The sequence below is a fragment of the Cupressus sempervirens genome, chromosome 11 (assembly GCF_028749045.1).
Source record: "Cupressus sempervirens isolate cs-2001-9-10 chromosome 11, ASM2874904v1, whole genome shotgun sequence".
NCBI lineage: Eukaryota > Viridiplantae > Streptophyta > Pinopsida > Cupressales > Cupressaceae > Cupressus > Cupressus sempervirens.
The window spans coordinates 380234937-380259545 of NC_143128.1; the positions used below are offsets into that span (position 1 = coordinate 380234937).

Genomic DNA, 24609 nt, shown 5'->3' on the forward strand with positions numbered 1-24609 from the left:
CAATCAAGAGACCATGTACCCAAGACAAATAGTTTCCCCTATATCCATAAGGGCCACGCCTTGGACGAAGGGCATGGAGCTAATCCACATTTCATAGAACCAAGTTCACCTAATGAGAGGACTTTGAATTCATCTCTCATTGGTTGGTCGAGTGTTGTCTGATATATTTCTATTACATGTATACCATTGTTATAGTGTAATAAACACATATCAAGTATTAGAGGTTTGATAAAGTTTGATGAAACATGACAAAGACTAACCCAAAGCTACCAAAAAGACATATATCCTTGGACTCATTAACCTTCTAAGGGAAACAAAATGAACAAAATATCTAGCACTAAATCTATGACTTGGTTATAAATGGTTGGTTGGGATTTACAATGATAAATTATAAATAAAATTTTGTTTTAGGGGTAGTTCTGCTAGGGTGCATATTGCATCCCCCATGCTCATGCATAAAAAACAACCTTTCATCATAGATTAAGGATTTGCAAATGACTCTTGGTGCTAAATTGTTTTCATTATAAAAACAACAATAAAGATGAACCTATAATTTCTTATCCTTGATCATTCCTTTATTTTAAAAACTATTATTTAAAAATAATCAATGATTGTTGAATGCTATTTAGGTTTAGTGAATTGTAGATTTGTCTCCTAAATTGTGAAGATAATATGACATTGATCAAAATCTACGCACAATCAAGTCGAGTTTTGTATGCTTTATTTGTAATCTTGGGATAAAATCAACAATGGATTGTTTTATTCTTTTATATAAAATTTGTTAAGAGAATGTGCGTTAAGAGATTGACTATGTCGGCCTGCTTTTGAGATATTATTGAAGAGCTCAAGTCCTCATATTAGGGTCACTATGTTGGAGCCAATTATCACACACTCAACTCCAATATTTTTTCATTTTCTACATGAGATGGATCAATCACTAACCTAGGGCCTCCATTTTTGCCATTAAAGAAAGATTATTAAAACAATTATATGAAATATGTGTTTAGATCAACTATTAAGAAATCACTTATCAAAAATTACAAAATTGTTTGAATACTCCAAATTTTCTATATAGATTCCCCTCTCTCTCTCTCTCTCTATACCCACACACACACACACACACACACACACACACACACACACACACTCACACACACACACACACAATTTCAGCTCTATGGAGATTGCTTTAGTCAGGAACATCCTTTTTGCATCATCTTTTGTATTTAGAATACATCTTATCGAGCACTTAGAATGTACCATATCGAGCACTCAGAATGTACCTTATAGTAAAAGCACTCTGACAATAAGAATGCACTTCATCTAGCATCGAAAAGACACTAATAGTTAGAAAGACACAAGTGCCTATCCAACACAAAAAATAAATCGTTGACTTTTTGCTATCACAAGACTAGAACATCTCCCTAACACCTAGGAGACAAGAAGTAGGCTCGGGAACCCACAATCAACTTGAATCAAATACACAAAAAAAATTAGAAACAAAAGAAAAATGATATATATATATATATATATATATTTGAACCACATACACAAGAAAAATTGGAAACAAAAGAAAATTGATATATATATATACCTGAATTAGATACACAAAAAAATTTAGAAACAAAAGAAAAAAAAGAAAAAAAAGAAAAAAATAAAAAAAAATGAATATATATATATATATATATGAAATTAATTTCATTCTTAATTATATATATATATATATAAATATAAAATTAATTAATTTCATTCATAGTTATGTCTTCCTCTTCATTTCATCCTTGCATTAAATAATCTTTTGGCCAATTCATTTTTGAAAAAATATATATATATTTGGCCAATTCATTTTTGACAAAAAAAATTTAAAAAAAAAAAAAAAAAAAACAAAAAAAAAAAAAAAACAAAAAAAACAAAAAATATATATATATATATAATTTCATTGATATTATGTTTTGGCCAATTCATTTTTGAAAGGTAGCCAGGTCAGCTGTCAAATTTAGGGACTCCACGGCATTCAAAAATGTTTTCTTTAATGGAGATTCAGCTTTTTCGCCAGTCTCCAATAATCATAATAACGAGTTTACGTTCCTTCGGAAGAAACTCATGGTGTTGCAGTCTGGAAACGCTAAATTTATTCAATGAACTCTATTTGACGTTCTCTGGAAATTAAATTTAGAGCGGTACAATGAGGCCAATAAAGCTTCCAGAACCCCCCGGCGTTTCAGCTGGGATGCCAGAAATTTTCGACAGAGGGGTATCAAGCGTGGTGAGAAGGGCCGTCATTATTGGCAATGGGATTGCTGCCTCCGAAAATCAGTGCCTGGGCCTTGTTAGAGCCCTTGGACTTTCCGCTAATTATTCCCTTTACGTGAGTTCTTTACTTCTCTATTTAATTTTTTCTTTCTATCCACGGATTCCGCTCTGGATATAGAAGCCACCCAGTTTTGGCATTAGCCCCCTCGGCCCAATACCACAGCCTTAACCTTACTTTTATTCCCAATATATTATCTATACTTCATGGTACGTTTTCTCTTTCTTTTTGTATTTGAGTTCAGAGGATTAAGATCCCAAGACAAAAAACGATGGACAAACATATCTTGGTCATAGGAAGAGTTAAATTGTAAAAGTATTTTTGTAGAAATACCACTGAGATCATTTTTCTGTCTTTCATTTGTTATCTATATAGATGGAAATAAAGTGTAAGCTCTTCATCTCTTAACTAGGGCCATCTGGTCAATACTGTTACATTTTTTTTCCAGCAAAATAAAATTTACTTATCATCCATCTTCTTCAGTTGGTAGCTTGATTATTAATGTTAGCAACTTATTTATGTGACCATCTTTTTCATGTTTTAAAAATATGTCGCGCCTTCGCTGATTTATGAGATCTCCTTGTCTGCATGTGTAGAGACGAAAGCTATATGCTGTTCATATTGTATAGTCAAATAAATTCTGGGCAAGCCTATCCATGAAATTTCAAGTGGAGCGGGTCAATTTGGTGTCCGCAAGCCATCCAGTTTAGTTGGTCTTTACACGTAAAATTTTCAGAAACTAGGATATGAAAGGGAATATGCAAAGATATGCAAACAGTTTCCACAATTACGCCTATTAAGCTATCTGATCTAAATAATATTTAGCATTTTGAAATAACAACATCGCAGAGAAACGCCACGAATGAAAGACCACAATTCAGACACAAATATACCTTGGGGAAATTTTTTCTGGGAGAAACTCAACCTCCAAATCACTGAAGTAGTGTATTGTTCAGCTAATGAAGTCTGAAAAAATACAATACATTTCCAAGCTCCAAGCTCTTCTAGAAGATACGTTCACACAGTCAAGGATGAATTAAGTACAAGATGACATCAATAACCTTGTACCCAAGTCCTCTAGTTGTATACAAGAGAGCAAGGAACAGTAAAACTTGCTAGAAGCTTCCCAAGCTACTTTACCACCGATACTGGAAACCCCGAGGAAACAATATTGAATGCATCATGTGAGTGCAAACATTAAGTGCTTTTACAATATCGAAGGCAGTTTTGAAGACCAACAAGGTATTAATTGCTTGTATTCACTAATGAGCTTAATTGACTCTGTGCTCACGAAGCTATTGCCCTTTAATGTGTGAACCACATTAAATACTTCTGCAAGTACATATAGAACCTCACCTAGTAAAATGTCGCCTGATTGTAAAATATTTTAATATGCAAGGTGTCCATGTTGAGTTTTGGTAGCTGTGTGATAGATTTCAAAACTTCGATGATTGCCGCGAGCGTCTTTGAAAGACATTTTTATTGATGTCTGCGGTTTTTGCTTCTTTTCCATGTTTGGATGTGGTCCGATAACATCCTGCCCATTGTAATGATTTCTTTTATGTCTCTGTTGGGCTTGTATCCTCTTATGTCTCCTTCAGATGATCGTGTTGTGCTCTGATCATGTTATGCGATTGTATGTTGATTATGTCATGTTAATGTTCTGCTGCGTTGGTTATATCCTAGTCATCATCTATGGTTCGTGCAGGAGATATATTTGTGTTCCTATTTACTTGTATCTTTGTATTGCTGAGCAAGAATGATGTGGCATCAAGGTGTGCTGACATGTCTCACATCTGATGTGGTTTGTGATGGACACAATCCATTCTCATTCATGTATGTATTGAGGTCAACAGTTCTCAAATTAAAGGCATTGATTCATATGTTAAATATGTTGAGTAACATGGATCTTTTCTGCAAATGTACTAACATGGCCATTGTAATTGATGTGTTCCAAATGCAGATTTGGATCTCATATAAATATGAGAGGAGGAGACATGTCTCTATGGTGTAATCATCACTTAATAATATTATATTAACTTAAATAATATTATATACAACAATATATGTGTGTGTGTGTGTGTATTATATACAATAATATATATTATTTAACATGGATACGTATATACAGAAAATGATGATTTACCAATAACAATAATGTATATCAGATTGATCATCGAATCAATCCTACTGAAGCTACAACTTTAACACACCCTCTTAGTTAGGGAGAATTTGTAGAACACGTTATGCTCTCAAGTATATGAAGAGATATCATCTCAGTATGATATTCAATTCACTATAAGGCTAAATTTCTTGACACTCCCTCTTTAGCAAGGAGGGAATTGAAGCAACTTCCATAACTTTAACATAAGCTTAAACACCACCTTAATTGTGGTCTATAATACTAACTATGTCATGGTGTCCGGCAAGATCTGGCCCAAAGAACCATGATGAGTTGGTTATCATGGTGTCCGGCAAAATCCGGCCCAAAGAACCATGGTGAGTTTTTTATCATGGTGTCCGTCAAAATTCGGCCCAAAGAACCATGACGAGTTGTTTATCATGGTGTTCGTCAAAATCTGGCCCAAAGAACCATGATGAGTTGGTTGTCATGGTGTTCGGCAAAATCCGGCCCAAAGAACCATGATAACACTTGCTCCTAGACATCCAACATATTTAGGTGCTACAAGTTAATGTAGCGTATCTAGGAGATAGGTCAAACTATTGATAAGGTCATCACCTTACAATAGTAACCTTACACTCATGAAAGATCGTCACCTTTCATAACACAAATGCAAAAAACTACTCTTTCTGTGACAAAAACTTAATGAAGTTTGTCATGATACATTCGTTATTATGACTTTCTGCATTCTGGGACAATAACTTAATGATATTTGTCATGATAACAGGTCTACCATTTATAAGATTGTCTTCTTACAATGATTACCTTTTGTTTATATATGTCAATGAAAGATTGTCACCTTTCATTACATATCATATGCGAAATAGTAACCAGCATGAACCAAGTCAGAGGGTGGTAAAAAGGCTTTCACCTCAATTCTTCCTCACAGAGAAGAATGCATTACAAGGAATTTCACTTAGAACTTCTCCTCATAGAGAAGATATCATTTACAAAGGATTGCACCTCACAATTTTCCCTCTCAACAATTATCTTGGGAAGTCAGGTCCAGTAGTTACTCCCTTAGAGGCCCTCTTCCCCCAAGGATTCTTGTCAGATTCACTCTGAATCTAATATCAATCTTTCCATTTTCTAGTGATAAGTCAATACTTCCTCATGATGCACTCAAGAGCAGGCCCATCAAAACCATGCAGTTACACACATGTATTTCTAGACTCCCTCTGAGTATTAATCTTCTAAGCTCTTGCATTTTCTTCGAAGAAGTGTCATACTCTCTCTTAATGTAGAAGGATACTCATAATCTCAATCATCAAGGATATTTGCTTCAAGATCACTAATGAATTCTAAATCACAACTTCTTTAGAGATGCTTTTGTAAGATTGAGTTTGCATAGTTGGTAAAGTGCCGACCTTCTTTTCCTGCAAGAACATCCTCAGACATAAAGGAAAAGATCAAGGCAAATAACTCTTATAGTATGTATAAAATTACAAATAAGAGAGAGACTATGATGAGTAGATAAATGTAATAGTTAAGAATAACAAATACTTATCTTTACATAAACATCCTTGATATTAATTTCTCCAATGAAGGTCTATATGTATCAAATTAGAAAATGCCTTCAATGGGAATAAAACATTGGGTTAAGGTAATTATTCACCCCCTTACAATGTAAAATTCCCAATAATTTTATTTCATAGAGTTGAATCATTTCTTCTGATTTACTTAGGGAGTGAGCCTATCATTTTTCTTTAATCTCAGTGTATATTTGCATGGAGATGATCATTTCTATCCTCATATTACCATCATTGAATAACTGAAGAATAAGTTATCACAATTCAGAGAGAAAAGAGGTCACTAATACCACTAAATGTCATGGGCCTATAAGAACTTGTGATATTAACTTAAGTATATCATGTTGAAGTTGTGTTAGCTGCGTAGTGGTAGAAGCATGGTCAACAATCCTTAAGTACTTTGCTTTCACAGTCACACTTTACTGATATTTATTCATCAACAGGGACATGATAACAAATAGGGAACTAATGTCTCATAACAAAGAGTTGTAGTTGTTAATGGACTCAATGTTAATGGTCCCAATCTTCTTTGATTTTGCCCTTCAAATAGATTTTAGCATGACTTTTGTTATAACTGGTCTCACTTGTATCACTCACAGTGAACAGTGAGAGAAATATAGGTCTTCAATTCATGGTCATAACTTTTCACCAATATTTTCTTCAGCTTTCCTCATTAAAGTTCAAGAAGGTTTGGTATTTAGAATGCTCCACACAATTTTGAAAATCCTGTAAATAAATGCAACCACTAACATGCGGAGGATCTTGAACACTCCAGAAATCATCTAAACTTAACCTCTTTAACTTCCTCAATCCTAAGAGGTTGGAAAACTTTTCTAAAGATATTAGTTTAAAGAAATAAACTTCCTCAGAAAACCCACAATACATGAGATCCGGTGGTTCCCTTCTATCATATTCTCCAAGTCTAACCACAGTCAGATTTAATAAACATGTGAAACTCAAAAGTTCCTTAGCCACTACATATTCCATAGCTGAAGATATTCTAGTCTATCAAATGAGTCTAATCTTTTTGGGAACTGAGGCTGATAGTGATGATCAGAATAATTCTAGTTTCTTTTAAGCATTCGGTATATCTAAATCTGGATAAACTCTCATTTCATCACATTCCCATAATATAATTTTAGATAGATTCACACCATTTGGCTGCAACTATTGAGGATATACTGTGAAGCTCAACACATTATGTCAATAATAATATTGTAATGTGCTCTTTTAGGAAATTTATTTTCTTGATGTCTACGATATAACATGATACTTGTCATGGCACCAAATGTTTATTTCTAATAGCATGGACATCACATTGTCATATCAAAGTACTATATCTCCTGCTCGCTACGACCAATAGTCTCCATTTTCCAAACTTAAGATAATCTATCCACCTCATTAATAATGAATGAATCTGATGCTACAACATGACTCTTGAGTTCCAAAAGGGGCAACGCTTCATAGAATGAATGACTCAACAGTCACGCGATGCCTTTCCAGATGTAACGCGGTCTCTTTGATGACCAAAAGTTATGCAAGGATGAGAGAGTTTGTTTACCAAACGGGCACGCATGAAAGGTCTCTCCGGTTTCTAGCAGCCATGCACACACATAGCCTTTCATTTGCTGATGCTGAAAACTCTTCATTCATGTGAACATACGAGGTATCCATAAAATGACGAACTAATAGAGATATGATTTTATAATTTAATTTATACAATAATGCTAGATTCTTTGGACACGATCATTCCCAGTAGTCGTCTTTCAAATGCTGTATATGTTTGAATTTCTTATCAGTAGAAGGAAATTTTGGTTTTCATTCCTAGTAAACTTGTAGTTTGGCTATATCAAATGCCACATGTACAAAAGTCCTTTGTATTGCTAATGTAATAGTGTATAGTAGGGACGATGCTAGAGTGAGATTGTAGATTTTTATGCGATACTCTTCTTGACGCCAATGTTAGGTATCGCCTCGCCTCTCTGCACAATTAGTGATATTGGTCCTTGAATACTTATCTGTGATAAGTAATCCAGTAGTTGGTTATTGTGGGACTTGTGACATATGAAAGTGACCGATCTTGTGCTCAATCCTATTCACAAAATGAAGGTGCAATATATATCTGATGATTTTATGATTCACGGTATTTGCAATAACTTGAACTCAAAATATGTTGCGTAATAGATCTGTTGGCAGTGTAATGGTTTAATAACTCTCTTACAGATCAACCATCCATTGTATTGATGATATTAATACTTGTTTGAGTCCGCATCAGTGGATAGTCACTATGAACTAGAGTTTTGAATGATTATTTATTATTGTATGATTAGCTAGGTTGCGCATGAGCTCAGCAATCAATTTGACTGAAGCTATTGAATCTGACTAACATAGATCTTTTCTGCAAATGTACTAACATGGCCATTGTAATAGATGTTATTAATACTTGTTTGAGTCTGCATCAGTGGATAGTAACCATGAACTAGAGTTTTGAATGATTAGCTAGGTTGCACACAAGGTCACCGCGTTTATTTCCACACCAAGCAGCAGTGAAGAATGCACATACCACTTTCTATGGAGGTTATGATATGCCTGATATATGCTCAGAAAGGTGGAGACTATTCACAGGAAAACTTAAACATTCCCTCCATCACTACAAGCTTGCCTTCATCACTTTCTATGTTCTGTCTATGCCTCATTTACTCTCTTTGGCGCTTCCACTTGAATTTGCAATTTGGTTTCCTCTTTGCAAAAACTGTGCCATTGTCTGATTACAGATTATAAGAAAAGCCTTGCACCATTTTGGCATAGTTTGCAGGTCCGCCAATTATTGAATGCGTCTTCCATTCTTACTTTCAAAATGCTTCATTTCGTAAGGATACTCATTGTCAGCCATATATAAATTGCTCAAAGATACTTTTAAAAAAAACTTCTTTATCGTTGCCAGCCTATTAGCGTGGGACTCCAACGACCTCTGTGAGGATGTTTCAATAGATTTAATGGAAGAGGCATTATCATTTCCATCAAATTTTGAATGCTAAGATTGGTATGACAGTAGCAATTTAGAATAGCATCGAATGGTATCTTTGTTCTATTTCTTCACCGTTCTCTTCTAATGTCCATAATTTCTAAGAGGTTGAATCCGTCATATCCATACTTCATAAAGGACCCCTTTTCACATTTGCAGTTTGACTTTGATACCATGTTGAGTAACATGGATCTTTTCTGCAAATGTACTAACATGGCCATTATAATTGATGTGTTCCAAGTAGATTTGCATCTCATATAAATAAGAGAGGAGGAGACATGTCTCATGAAGAGACATGTCTCTATGGTGTAATCATCGCTTAATAATATTATATTAACATAAATAATAATATGTATAACTATATATATATATATATATATATATATATATATGTTATATACTATAATATATATTATATACAATAATATATATATAATTATTTAACATGGATAAGTATATATAGGAAATGATGATTTACCAATAACAATAACATATATGAGATCGAATCAGTCCGACTGAAGCTACAACTTTAACAAAATATGCCATGTGTTATTTATAACTGTTTGGATTTCTTAGTGGCAGTTCAGTATAGCAGCGTCGATTCTGTTGATTGAGAGATAGACGAAAGCTCGGGTCTATTATTGAGCGATTATTATTACTGTACTGATATGTTCTGGTTTTCATCGCACTAAGCATAGAAGTGCAGAGACATATTTTATAATGTCTGATTACTATTGATTAATATATATTGTCGCATTTTGATTTGGATAAGAATAATGATCTGTGTGGTCGTATCTTTGTCATTAGTCTTATTCTATTGTATTTATTGCAGTGAGTCTTTAAGAGACTTCAAACATTTTTGGTTGAAAAGAGTTGATGTTATTCTGTCAGTATCTCAGAGTCCAGAAATTTGATGACTGTCTAAAGACATCAAGATTTTGTAATTGTTTTGAAGAAATATAAAAAGGCACTATTATTTTGTGGGCTGGGTTTTTTACCCCTAGGAGGAGGGTTTTCCCAGGATATATTATTTTGCGTTTTGTGCTGTTGCAAATTTATTTTCTGTATAATCAATATTGCTATATTTCTGGTTCAAATTTAATAGAGAATACCTCTCCAACAGGATAAAGAAATAGGATGCCAATCCTGTCTGTCATAGTAAGCTGCTTTGTGAGAATTGGCAAGAAAAATAATCAGTCTTGATCACATCTCATGTTTGTGAGGAGGAATTCACTGATCAGAGCGAGATTGCATGCCACTACCTAGTGGATTGGCTTGGATGCCAGGTACTTGGCAACTCCTACTTTTCTGTGTGTCAATGATCTGATTCACTATGCGTGAATTTGGTTCCCATATGCCTGTCAAGGACCTGATTCACTACCTGGCTATCCATCACACCATGTAGACCTAAGTCACAAGGTTCGGATTTAAATTCGAGTTCGTCGATCATAAAATTCAAATGAAATCTGGCAAGTGTAAAAGTTCGGAAATAAAATTCGACATTAAATTTTAGTTATATATATTTATATATTTTTAAATATTACTAATATATCCACAAAATTGTTAAAATAGTTTAGCATTGTTAAATAGTTTAACTAAATAACTCAATATCAGTTTAAAATTAAATAATATTATATTAAATTACAGTATTATATTAAAATTCATAAAATTCGGATGTATTACAAGGTAATTGGTAAATACTTACTTGTTATTAACAGAGACCGAAAGGTCAATTTATACAAAAGAATGAGACGATGTCTCCTTAGGAAACGATCGTAAAGAATAGAAACATTCTATTCTAGAGAAAGCAAAAAACGAAAGCAAACTAAAGCTTAAGATATTTACAAGATAACTATTAACTAATAATAGACGACTTATCTATTATTGTAATACCCTCCCTTAATGGTTAATCTATCGAACACACCAAGCTGTCCTCTGAATTTGACAAACTTATCAGGACCAAGAGGCTTGGTGAGAATGTCTGTAGTCTGATCTGTGGTAGGAACATACTTCAGATCTATAGTCCTGTCTTCAACCAGTTGTCGTATGTAATGACAATGAACATCCACATGCTTGGTTCGTTCATGGAAGACTGGGTTCCGTGCTAACTTGATAACGCCTTTGTTATCAACAAACAGAGTAGTCGGTCCTGTTGGTGACATTTGCATATCCCCAAGCATCCGACGAAGCCAAATAGCTTCACATCCTGCCTTAACAGTCCCTCTATATTCAGCCTCTGTAGAAGAGAGAGAAATTGCCTGCTACTTCTTGTTGGTCCATGTGACTGCACCGGATCCCAAACTGAACACATATCCAGATGTTGACTTTTTATCATCAACAGAGCTTGCCCAATCTGAATTTGTGAACCCATTGACTTTAAGATTAGAACGATAATTTGAATTGCCCTTCACATGACGAAGCACACGCTTTGCTGCCATCCAATGATCAGCCTTAGGAGCTGTCATAAAGCATGAAATATAGTTGATTGCAAAGTTGATATCAGGTCTAGTAGCAGAGAGGTAGATGAGGCTGCCTACTAGTTGCCTGTATGTAGTATCATCAACGGAAGGAGAATTAGACTTTGCTGATAACTTGAGACCTTTCTTCATAGGTGTAGATGCAAGTTTGCAATCTTGCATTCAGAATTTGTCTAACAGGGCCCTAGCATATTTGGACTGAGAGATGAATATATTAGAAGACTGTTGTCAAACTTCAACACCTAAGCAATAATGCATGAGCCCAAGGTCAGTCATATCAAAAGACTGGCATAAGTTCTGTTTGATTCCCTGAATCAAAGATGCCAACTGCCAGTGATGATCGAATCATCCACATAGATAACCAGAAGGATGATGTCACTGTCAGTAGTCTTGATGTATAGATTTGAGTATGAAGAACTCCTCTTGAAGCTTTGATCATTGAGGTACTTATCAATCTTGATGTACCATGCCCAAGGGGCTTGCTTCAAATGATAGAGAGCTTTTACCAATTTGAGAACCTGATGGCCTTTACTAACAACCTTGAAACTAGGAGGCTGCGTCATGTAGACCTCTTCATGGAGATCACCATTCAGGAAAGCACTCTCGATGTCCATCTAATGGACCTTCTAGCCAAACTGTGCTGCCATGGCTAGGACTAATTTGATGGTGCTAATCTTTGTAGTAGGAGCAAAGGTCTCCTCATAATTAATGCCTCGACGCTGAGAAAAGCCCTTCGCCACTAAACGAGCTTTGTATTTATCCAAAGTATCATCTGATTTGTATTTGATTTTGTAGACCCATTTGTAGCCAATGGGTTTCTTCCCTGGGGGAAGATCAGAAAGGACCCAAGTGTTGTTCTTCAGCAGGCTCTGGTGTTCAGATGTCATGGCCTGTTCCCACTCTGGAATTCCTTTAGCCTCGAAATATGTTTGAGGTTCAAACACATTGTGAATGTTGGCCATAAGAGCAAAGTTAACAGAATCTGTAGTTTTGCTCTTTTTTCGAGTAGTTTTCCCATCAATGAGCCCATCATCATGAAGATCAGCAAGTGTCTTAGCCCACCACTTAGGCCGGATAGGAGAATGACCAACAATAGTACTAGGAGATGCTTGATCAGCAGGATCCTCATCAGAAGAAGCTGGATCAAACTCAGGGGAAGCATCTACAAAGTGAGATGATCTTGCAGGAGAAGCCGAAGGAGTCTGTACAGGTATCACTGGAAGAATTGGAGTTGCAGGAGCTATTGGAGCCCTCCCATCAGGTGGACCTAATGGAAGCCGAACTCCCAAATCATGAGCCTGGATAGGCTGGTCTGTTGGATTAGGAACAGGAGAAACATGCATGAATGGTCCTCCTTGCTCGTCAAAGACTACATCACGGCTGTATATGAGACGAGATGTCTCAACAACAATCAGGTGGTAGGCTTTGTGAAGACTGCTATATCCAACAAGCATCAGTTTCTGACTCTTGGCATCCAACTTGGTGCGTGAAGCATCACGGATCCAAACAAAAGCAAGAGAGCCAAAAACCTTCAGGTGACTGATTCTGGGCTTGCAACCTGACCGGGCCTCTTCTAGAGTTTTACCTTTAACCACCATTGTGGGTGACCAGTTCAACAGATAAACTGTAGTGTTAATTGCTTTTGCCCAAAATTGCTTTGGAACATGTCTGTGTTCGAGCATGGAACGAGCCATCTCGATGATTGTCCTATTCTGACGTTCAACTACACTGTTCTGTTGTGGCGTGTGGGGTGTGGTTAACTGATGTTTGATGCCATGTGAATCCAAGAAGCTGGAGAAAACATTAGAACAAAATTCCCCCCCATTGTCTGATCTAAGAGTAATAATAGATTTCCCAGACTCTTTTTCAACTAAGGGTTTAAACTTCTGAAATACAGTAAATGCATCTAATTTCTTTTGATGGAAATTCACCCACATTTTTCTATTGAAATCATCTACAAACAACAGAAAATACCTGGACCCAAGAACAGAAGGAGTGGCCATAGGGCCGCAAATATCGGCACGAACAAGATGAAGTACTTGAGAAGCTCGCCAAGAATTGCCATTGGTGAAAGGTGTGCGATGTTGCTTCCTAGCCTGGCGTGTGTCACAAACTTGTGTTGAGCTTGAATCTTTGGCAAACCAAGAACAAGCTCATCCCGAGCAAGCTGTGAGAGATAATGCACATTTAAGCGCCCATATCGTTGATGCCAAAGTGTGCTGATAGAAGAGTGCCGAGCAACCATAGCTAAGTCCTGAGAATCACCAGAATCAGTAAGTCTAAAAAGACCATGATCCTCAAGACCCACTGCAATAGTAGACTTAGTTGCTCGATCATTGATGGTGTACTGATGTGAATTGAAGGTGATTGCCAAGTGTGGAGAATGTCATAGTAACTGACTGACTGAGAGTAGATTTAGTTCCATCCTTGGAACATAGTACACATCAAGGAATATGAGATTCCTCTCAACAAACTAAATGTGAATGTTGCCTTTCCCGACAACTGTGTACTCTTCTCCGCCACGAAAAATAACAGAATCTGAATAAGGCTAGTAGTTAGTAAACTAGTCTCTGCGGTGAGTGAAATGGCGAGAGGCACCTGAATCAATGTACTAGGTAGACGACTTCACATGATCGGCAAGTCTTTTAGCCATGAAGGCGTAAAAGGCAGATTTCGCCTGCTTAGTGTGCTTTGCACTGCTCTCTTTGGGCTGCGAACTTGATTGCTTGGACTGGGCAGCTAAGCGTTTCCGACATCCAACCTTCATGTGACCAAACTTGTGGCAGTAGTTGCATTGAATGTTCTTCTTTTTGGAACCATCAGATGCTGGAGCAAAAGACTTCTGCTGAGATGGTTGTTGAAATTTGCCTGTATCCTTTTGAAAGGATTTTGCAGCAAAGGCTTGCTCTGTGGAGGTGGAACTAGAGCTGCTACCGAACTGTTCTGAACTTGCTGAAGCAGCAGGGTGTAGAGATCAGTGAACTTCAGATCAACACCAGTAGAGGTGATGTTGAGAGTCTCGATAAAATGCTCATAGGATTTTGGTAGACTCCGAAGAGTGATAACCAGAATATCCTCTTCCTCCATTTTGTGACCGATGGCAAGTAGCTGATCACGAATTTCCTGAATCCAATTCAGGTGCGCTTGGAGCGTGGTGCGCTCATCCATGACAATAGAAAACAGAGTGTTTTTCAGAGAGAAGGCTTTGCTCTTGTCGGAAGTCTCATGAAGACCTTTGAGGTGTGTCCAGATTTCGGCAGTTGTCTTGCCGGATGGAATCTGAGAAAGCTGATCATCAGCTGCAAATAATTTGAGAAGCATCACAGCCTCTCGATTATTTAGATCCCATGTATCTTGATTAGGACTCAGAGAAGTCGGACGCTTCGTACCACCCAGAACAAGTTGATCGGTGTTTCGATATTCAAAAATTTCGATGATGTGCTGCTTCTAGGTTCCATAATTGCAACCATTGAATTTGGAGTTATGCTTGAGCAGAATATTTGTTAGAGATGCCATGGCATGTTTTTCAATGAAAAATTGTGAAAATCTGTGAAGGCAAGTTCTTTGAGGCAAAAATACGGAAGACCCAGAAGAATCAGAGAGTGACTCAGAAGAGAGCTCGAAAAACCCAAAAGGAATATGCTATCATTTTCTGGATCCGCTAGCTTGAAAATCGAGGCACCCAGAAAAAATGGATGACAACCCAGTTGAGCTCTCAAAAAACCCACCAAGAATGTGCAATAATTTTTTTTTTCCAACTCCAAAAATTAGGGGTTCGACAAAACCCTAGTTGACAGTGTGGAAGGTCAAATTTGCAGAAAAAATGGCAGATTTTGATAACTGAACACCCGAAATGCTGGCAAAGATAGTCGAGATGGCCAGATAGACAAAAACGATCCTTCAGCAGACAAAAAAAACCAATTTTGCGGTAGGAAAAACCAGTTTTGTTTCAAGTGTTTTTTGGCTTCACAAATTTCGTTGGTTTTGTAAATTGTTGATGATGAATCCGGCCATGAAAAAAATGCAACCTCTGAAGTTTTCTCAGCAAATCGAGGGTTTAGACTGCAACAACTTGCGAGTTTTCTCCAGACAATCGCGAGTATTTTCTTCAACAAATTGCGATAGTAGCAAACCCGCGTTTTTAAAGAAACGGATGTAACCTGCGTTTTTCAAAAAACGAATGCCAAAACTAAAACCCTAGCTGTGTGTATAAACAGAACCCATAGCGGGTTGTTTGTGAAAAACTAGAAGTAATTTCGAAAAAACTTGACAAATAATTTCAATAGAAATTATAATTTTTTCGAAAAAATTTGAAGTATTTGCTCTCATAATATATTACAAGGTAATTGGTAAATACTCGCTTGTTATTAATAGAGACCGAAAGGTCAATTTATACAAAAGAATGAGACGATGTTTCCTTAGGAAACCATTGTAAAGAATAGAAACATTCTATTCTAGAGAAAGCAAAAAACAAAAGCAAACTAAAGCTTAAGATATTTACAAGATAACCATTAACTAATAATAGACGACTTATCTATTATTGTAATAGGATGACATTCGGAAAGAGTTAAAATTCGCTGAAATTTGAATCAAAAGGATGAAATTTGGCGAATCCTGTGACTTGGATGTAGACCATGTCATCTTGTGGCCTGAGCAGTCGTGTGAGGGATATTTCTATTTTGGAAAAGCAAAAACAATATACAGCTGTTGATATTTCAGTCATTGAATTGAGTAGAATCATCATGCACAGAGGCCATTGCCTCTTTGATACTGTGTAAACATTACAAACTGTATTAGTATCTTGAATTCTGAATATCTGGAATTGCATTGATAATTGCAATCTGATATTTTTAATCAGCTGAGTATCTTTAAGATAAATAATTGCCCAAAATTGCTTTGTTGACCCTACAGATAATGGCTGATAACAATTGCTGTCTTAGATTCAGTTTGTAGATGAAATACTCTTTTTTAAGATTCTTTTTTATATGATGTGATGTTATTTATCTTGGATGTAGTTGTTCATGCCACCACCACATAACCAATTTTTCTGATCTGCCCAGAGCAAGAGAAAAGATAAAGATTAAAATAAATAAAATAGTATGTCCGAAGATCTACTTCTTCACCTGATCTGAGATTTTTTGAGCATAAGGATAGTTATATTAAACAAGTCTTAATCGCATCAATCCTCAGCTGCCATGATTTGTGAAGGGACAGCAATTAATTTAGAAGGGATGTCTCTTTATGAAGAGGGATATTCTTACTGAAGGTTGTGACCATACACCTTTCTTTCAGGGCTATATGAGAAAGATTTTCACCTGGAGAAATGCATGGATGAGATAAGATAATTCAGAGATGTAAATTGCATTCAGAAAAAGGCAGCCATTTGTATTTAGCAGAGTAATTGGTATCCAATGTAGTAAAGTCTATAATTGATTATGAAATCCCTTATGAATCTTTGATTTATTTTAATAACTAACTTGCCAATCCATCAAAGGTTTAGGATTAGTAATTATTCATTGGATTTTAATAAAACAATCTTGTTAAAAACTGGCAAGGAAACACAATAGGGAGATGTAGGATTACGAGTACTCTCAATCAAGTGGACACCCATTGAGTTTGTTGCGTGTGGGCCAAGGGGTTGGATTGACTTGGTTGGTTGTTCAATGCTCTTGGACTTAATTGCGGGGGATAGTCTTCTGGCATCCTATGGTGCTTTCTGCTTAATTGTTTAATGAGGTTGAAGCTATAGTGTGTATGATTATAGTAGGAAACTTCATTATCATTTGTTTGATATTAATCGATTATTTTTCCCAAATTCAGTTACTGTTGTGTAACATTGTGAAAGAATGAACTAGTTTCTTGTAGATAAATCATATTTTTGAGATTTGTTACTTTTAGGGAAAAACGAGGTATGTCCTTAAAGGGGATATAATAGTAGCAGCTATGGAAATGATGCTTATTTCGTTGGTAGTTCTTTATTGAAGCTCATTATTAATTAACTAGTGCTTTACATGTTTTGAAATATAAATTAAAGCAGTGTCTTTTCAAATTAATATGTTACATTTGATGTGATAAATTGACGGAATTCAGGTTGCATGAGTTGTACCATTTTTTAGAATAGTACATCTTGGACTTGTACATTAGCTCATAATTTTTTCCGAAGACCATTGTTACAGGGTATTTCATTTTCTGTTATTTGAATTGTTTCTCATGGTCTATGCAGCACATTACTAGACCACGTGGGGGATACAATGAATGGTTGAGGTGGCTTCCTGTTTCTCTTCACAAAAGATTGGATTATCTTATAAGGCATATATGTGGTAATTTATCTCTTCTGAGGAATATAGGAGGAAATCGGATTACATCTTTTCCTTTAGAGCAGAGGACTAGTACAGATTCTATGTCTATTCCAGATGCTGATGCAAGACAGATTGCAGCAATGGCTCGTGATGTCTCGGGAAAGTAAGTTTATGCCATCTTTTTTAAGGCTAATTGGTTCTTTGGGGTCTTTTAGCATTCAAATTTTGCAAAGAATGCAAGTGTTTAAATTTGGAAGTTTTTTGTGTGTTTAAAAAACTAAATTTGCTATTTTATATTGAGATAAAGAGATTTAATGTAATGGGCAAAATATGTTGCACTGCTCTTAGGTATTGTGTCAAACAATTGTCTTGTGAGGTTTCAGTTTGTATGTTTGATTCAATTTTATAAGTTATTTGAATTTTTCCTTGAATAGCATTTTCAAGGCAGCAAACAATATACTAGATACACACCTATGCATTTAACTGAGACAACACAGACTTCTGAAAGTGAACAGCAGATTAATGAGAACAGAAAGACAAAACATCCCAATCTGACCTTTTTATTTGCAGAGCAATAATTCATACAGACACTTGCTTGACAAAATCCACAGATAATAGCAGCAGCTAATAAGGTAGGAGTTATTAGTTCAGTCCGAATCTAAAATCTCAGAACAACAGCAAAGATCTTCTATATCACGTGCAATCTTTAAACAAAGACATTATGCTCAAACAGTGCAATTCATAGCTGCTCCAATACTCCGAAAACACACAGCAGCTTCAATTACCAATCAAAGTAATAGCAAACTCCTTCAATTGAGCAAATCTGCCCCATAGCACCTGACTGTAGGCGAAAAGGACATTTCAATCAACCAGATGAGACTCAGTCCAGAAGTAAGAAACTTAATTTGAAATTTGCTTCCAGCAATGTAGCAGGGCTCAAGGATGACCTCGAAACCCAACTATAGATTTGCAGGCCCAGCAGTAGTGTAGAGTTTGATTACTCAGAAACCATTCTGGGATTCCTCATATCTATCAATGTTCATGGTAGGGAACCTCACATTTCCGCCAAAACGATATCTGTACAGCTTAGTTAGGAAGAGCAACTCCACATATGACATCTACCCTGAAATGCTTCATAAGCTTCAGGATTTAAAATCCTGGCCAATCAAGGCCTGTGTCAATCAAAAGAATCGCATATTGCAGATAAGGAGCTGTTTAAGCTCTTGATAATCCTGTCTCAACTTTTGGTCTTCTATGATACTACACAGGAGCAACAAAATTAGAAGAATCTGACCCTTGTTTCATACGGTCAAACCATGGGAAGGAATATGATGGCCGACAAAACATATAATCGTATGCCTTTGTGAATACCTCTCTTCTTCACAAGTAAAAACATTACATTCACTTTACTCTTAATATTAGCAAAAGTCTTAACTTTATAACTATAAAGTTTGCCCGCCACATTAATTCATTGCCATCATAGAGGTCTAATGATGTAGCTTGGAAATATTCTTAACAAATAGGTAAGATATATCATTTGGAGAGTAACTACTACTATTTGAAATATTGCCCAAACAATAGAGGCGATAAATATATTCTATCTTCTCACGGGTTTCCTTGTCCAATGTTGGATCCAACCAATTATAGGACCATCGTGGTGGGGTACACTTTCTCTAAGCTTTATGCCACAGTTCTACACGACATTATTTCTTGGGAGCTCAATCAGAGACATATTCGATCCAGAGGGCAAGTGGTTTCTGACCTGACTTCAGAGCATGGATTACATCCTGATTCTTACAGCTATTATTGAGAAAGCATGCCACTGCTTCTTGAAGGTTTACTTCTGCTTTGTGGATTTCCACAAAGCATTCGACTCTATTCCCAGGATTACCATATTCCAAAGATTGTGGGAAATCGGTATCTCGACGGCTCTTTTGAGTACTATCATGAGACTTTATGAGATTGTAGTTGGTTGCATTAGGACACCACACTGGTTGTTTGACTTTATCTGCAACACTATTGGGGTGAAGCTGCTGCATGAGCAGACCAGACAGATTATGCTATAGGAACTAACATGGTTAAAGATGCTACAGGAACAAACAAGGATGAAACTATACTTCTGAATTACGCGACAAAAAGATATAACAAAGATGACGCTACAGGAAGTGCAGAAACTATGAAGGAAGTTGATGTCATGTTCTAGTGTGTTTAAATTTTGATGTTTGTAATAAAGTCCTACAATGTGGTGGCATAAATGGAATAACGATTCTATAAGCTCTCCAATTATAGCCATTTAGGACAAAGTTAATTTCATTTTAGGTTGTCAGTCTTCTTTAAGAGTGTATGTGTTTGAAATAATTAAGCCAACTTGGAAATCGATGGCTACAGGAAACTTCAAACAGTTGGAAAAGTTGGCGGCAGATTTTGATGCCTGATCGAGCCTTCATGATTTGAAAACGGTTTTCTTTTCTTGCTTTTGTGTTGACATTTCACCTTCCTAATCGCAGAGATAGGAAAGCATTGAAAAGGCAGATTTTGTAACTGAATGGATATTGGATACAGCCGAAAAGAATAGAAAGAGTTTTGCATTTTTCTGATTTGTAGGTTTGCGATTTGAATGTGTGTTTTTCCTTATTTTCTTTCGTAAATCGAGACACTAAAGTCTGAGAATATGTCAATGAAACATAGTTATAGGTTAACGAAGTACTTGTATGGTTTCGAATCCAAATTAAAGCTTTCTAGTTCGGAATTTTGTCAAGGAAAATCTGATTTTCTGAGTCTTTGAATGTAAACATCTGCTATTTTGAGGGTCACGACAGCAGATTGGAGTCTTCTAGATTCTCTGCGATCTACTTCCTAGGATCGTAGGGAGCTATGTATTATATTTCCATGTTTTCTTTTGTGTTTATTTGTTGGCTTGTGTTTGTCTGTGCCCGCGTGGAAGGAAGCTATTGAACACGGTGAATATCATCATGTATTCACTAAAGTTTTGGAATCACACATCTGATATGTGATATTGATAAGGGTTGGTTCGAATAATGAAATTGCAGATTTGGTTAATGACAGAGAATGTCATGTTTGATGGTCGGTCTGTGATCGTGTTCTAAAACCATGCATGTAGAAAGGTGGTGTAGGTTCGAACTTGGATTAATGTTGTTTGGTAGTCAGTTGTATTTGGTTTGATATTCAATTTTACATGCGAAGGTGACCAAGTTATCTATATATTTCAATTTAAATAAAGAAGTGGTTGGCTTAAATCAAGTTTGTGCAGAAAAGTCAATGTTGCTAAGGAAGTCGAATGGGTTCCTGTTGCACATTTGCACATTAACTAGTATTAAGATAGATGTCAATTTGAGCTGAGTAGAACTATCGATCCTAAAGGTGTATGAACCCCTTGATGCAGACTTAGTCGAATGATTTATTTCCTCCTAAGGTTTCCAAGGTGAGGCTCTGCATCATATTTGGTATCAGAGCCCTGAGATTGTGTGAAGTTACATGTTGTATATACCTGAGCAAGAGTCCTTAGTAGGGTCAAGCAAGATAGTGACCAATGCAGAATTAGCTAAAAAGGTTGAGGAGCAAGAAGAGCTATGTCAGAAAGAGAATAGAGAAGTGAAGGGGATATTAGCAAAATTAGCAAATATGTTGGAAGACATGAAAAATGTGGTTGAGAAGAGAGAAATGAAAGAAGAAGAAGAGGAAGAAGAAGTCCCAAATGATGACGAGGATGAGTTATCTAAAACTGAGAAGCCATTCATTAAAGTTTTCAAGGCTTTGGGAGGAAAATCCACTGAGTTACCTATATTTATAGGAAAGATGGATACTGAAACAGTTTGATTGGAAGGTCCATTAGATGGACGTCAAGAGTGCTTTCTTGAATGCTGACCTACAAGAAGAGGTCTACATGACGCAACCTCCAGGTTTCAAGGTTGTCGGTAAAGAACACCAGGTTCTCAGATTAGTGAAAGCTCTGTATGGCTTGAACCAGGCCCCTAGGGGATGGTACAAGAAAATTGATTAGTACCTCAGTGATCAAGGCTTCTAGATGAGTTCTTTAGACTCAAATTTGTACATCAAGACTACTGACAGTTACATCATCCTTCTGGTCATTTATGTGGATGATTTGATCAACACCGGCAGATCGACATCTTTGATTTAGGAAATCAAACAGAGTTTATGCCAGTCTTTTGATATGATTGACCTTGGGCTCGTGCATTATTGCCTAGGTGTTGAGGTTTGACAACAGTCTTTTGGTATATTCGTTTCTCAATCCAAATACGCTAGGGCTCTGTTAGACAAATTCAGTATGCAGGATTGCAAGCCTGCATCTACACCCATGGAGAAAGGTTTCAAGTTATCAGCCAAGTTTGAATCTCCTCCTATTGATGATACTACATACAAGTAACTAGTAGGTGGCCTCATTTACCTCTCCACTACTAGGCCTGATATCAACTTCGCAGTCAGCTTTATCTCACGCTTTATGACAACTCCCAAGGCTGATCATTGGATGACAGAAAAGTGTGTGCTTCATTATGTCAGGGGTACTACAAATTATGTAATTCTTTACTCTCAAAGTTTTAATTGTAGACTCGGTGGGTTCATAGATTCAGATTGGGCAGGCTCTGTTGACGATAAAAAGTCAACTTCTGGATATGTGTTCAATTTGGGATCCGGTGTCGTCACATTGACCAACAAGAAGCAACAAATAGTTTCTCTCTCCACCACAGAAGCTGAATATAGAGGGACAATTTTTTGGGTGGATATTTTGCAATCAATAGTTTTGGGTAAAAATCCAGTCGCAAAATAGGATGACTAGCCATAGTGTGTGAGACAAAGTTTCTCCTACTTTAAAAGGAAGGCTTCCTCTTCTCATCGTTCCTTGGATCAACTCAAGATGAGCAAGAAGTCGAGAGATTTTATAAAATGGGTGTTACTAATATCCTTTCTTCTTATTTTTCAACAAAGAATCCACTTACTCGTAGAGCGAGTAATGGGCAGAGTGAAATCCTAACTACACTTCTATCAAGAGCTGGAAGCAGTGGTACTGATAAACCTTCACTAACTCAAAGGCTAGCTAAAAATATACCGGTTTGGCTCCAGGTCCGGTCGTATTTCTATATGGAAAATCTTTACATTTAGGGCACAGAGACTCCTAAAAGTAAAAATAACTTAACTATTTTGCGAATTAAGAAGGAAGTGTAAACTATAGACAAAGCTTCTAGCTATATATTTCCACAACCACTCCTAGTCAAAGCTTCGGCTCTGATTTCGGTTGCTTCTTAAATCATTTTGCTCTTTTATTGAACACACAATAATAACATGAAGCAAGAAAATAGGCACAAATTACAGTCAAAGCTTCTAATTTGCTCTATCACAATTGCTTCCAGTCAAAGCTTCGAATCCAATTGCTTCTTTTATTCACTTTTCTCCCAAATTTGTACTACACAATTGAAGTTATGCTTGCACAAATGTGGCAAAGCTTTCTTGCATACAACAAAAGATGATTTTTACAATGAGGGGGCACTCCTTTATACAGGCATAGGAGTTGAGAAAAAGGTGGAGGAAAAAGTGGGAGCAACTCAAGCAACTTTGACCTAGTCTAACTAAAAGATAAAATATAGGGTTACATGCAACTGCACATGCAACTCGCATTACATCTTTTACATACACATGTAACTCGCATTACATGTAATTACACATCTTCATGTAATACATCCTCTTCAATTACAAACATGAAAGAAGAAGAAGAAGAAAGCCAGAAGAGAATTAAAACAATCCTAGGAATTGTCCTGAAAAGGCCTTGTACTTGGCGATGTTATCTCGGATGATCATAGGATTAGGAGTTCCTATATTTTGTGCCACTGCATTCACCTTGATAACCATGGTGTTGCATCTTTTGATAACCTTTGACTTTGATGAATTGTTCGTTGTCATTTGAAAACTTGACATAATGCAACTTTTCTGCTCAAGTTGTCGTGAATTCTCCTTTGTAGATCAGCACAAACTGGAGTCTCTGACACTTTGAAAACCTTCTCGATGGTGTTCGGAAGTAAATTTGAAACAACTTTCCATCAACACCTTTACCTCTTTTTTTTTCTTTTTTTTTTCCAAAGTAAAGTGCTTGGCGTATGGGAATGTGTGCAAATGGAAATTGCTGATTTTTAAAAAGTGACTTGGGCTTTCAAGATGTCATTGCACGAAAAATGGATGACATGTAAATGCAAAATGTAATGAGGAATGGAAAGTGATATGACCTGCAAATGCGGATGGAGGATGCACTTTACATGCAAGTGCGAATGACGGATGAGATGGAAAGCATGGAAAGATGCAGACACATGTAATTGCTTATGAAAGTGCAAATGCATATGGAGAGATGGAAAATGGAAAATAGAAGAGGGATAATGAACTTTATAGTCATCTTTGGTGAAAAGATGAAGTCAAAGTACATGGAAAATGAAAATGACATCTTTTTGACTTTTCAAAAGTGAATCAAACTTTTTGGATGCAATTACACGTAGGTTTTTCGTGTAATCGTGTCGTGCGAGTGGATACAAAAAGTGAGATGAGTGTGAAAATGGAAGCAGAAAATGGGACTACAAGCATTTGCGGATGGTGAATGAGATGGAAAACATGTAATTGCATTTGTCGGATGAGATGCAAAGTGTTGTGATATGGAAAATGGAAGTGAAACGTGATGATCCTTTTGCATGAAGTGAAACAAGAACAAGTTCTTGGGAAAGTATTTGTAATTTCTCCAAAGTGGAGTGATGCAAACATGTCAAGATG

At 36.4% G+C, this 24609-nt stretch overlaps 1 protein-coding gene across 1 annotated transcript in view; it reads left to right on the forward strand.

Annotated features, from left to right (window-relative positions):
* The first annotated feature begins 1954 nt into the window (after positions 1 to 1954).
* Positions 1955 to 24609, forward strand: part of ELM1 (fission ELM1-like protein (DUF1022)) — a 164685-nt gene continuing 142030 nt past the window's right edge. Inside the window, exons 1-2 of the mRNA XM_089809621.1 lie at positions 1955 to 2368; positions 17748 to 17986. Coding sequence (XP_089665747.1) covers positions 2186 to 2368; positions 17748 to 17986 — 422 coding nt within the window. The 5' untranslated portion in view covers positions 1955 to 2185. The remainder of the gene's footprint in view (positions 2369 to 17747; positions 17987 to 24609) is intronic.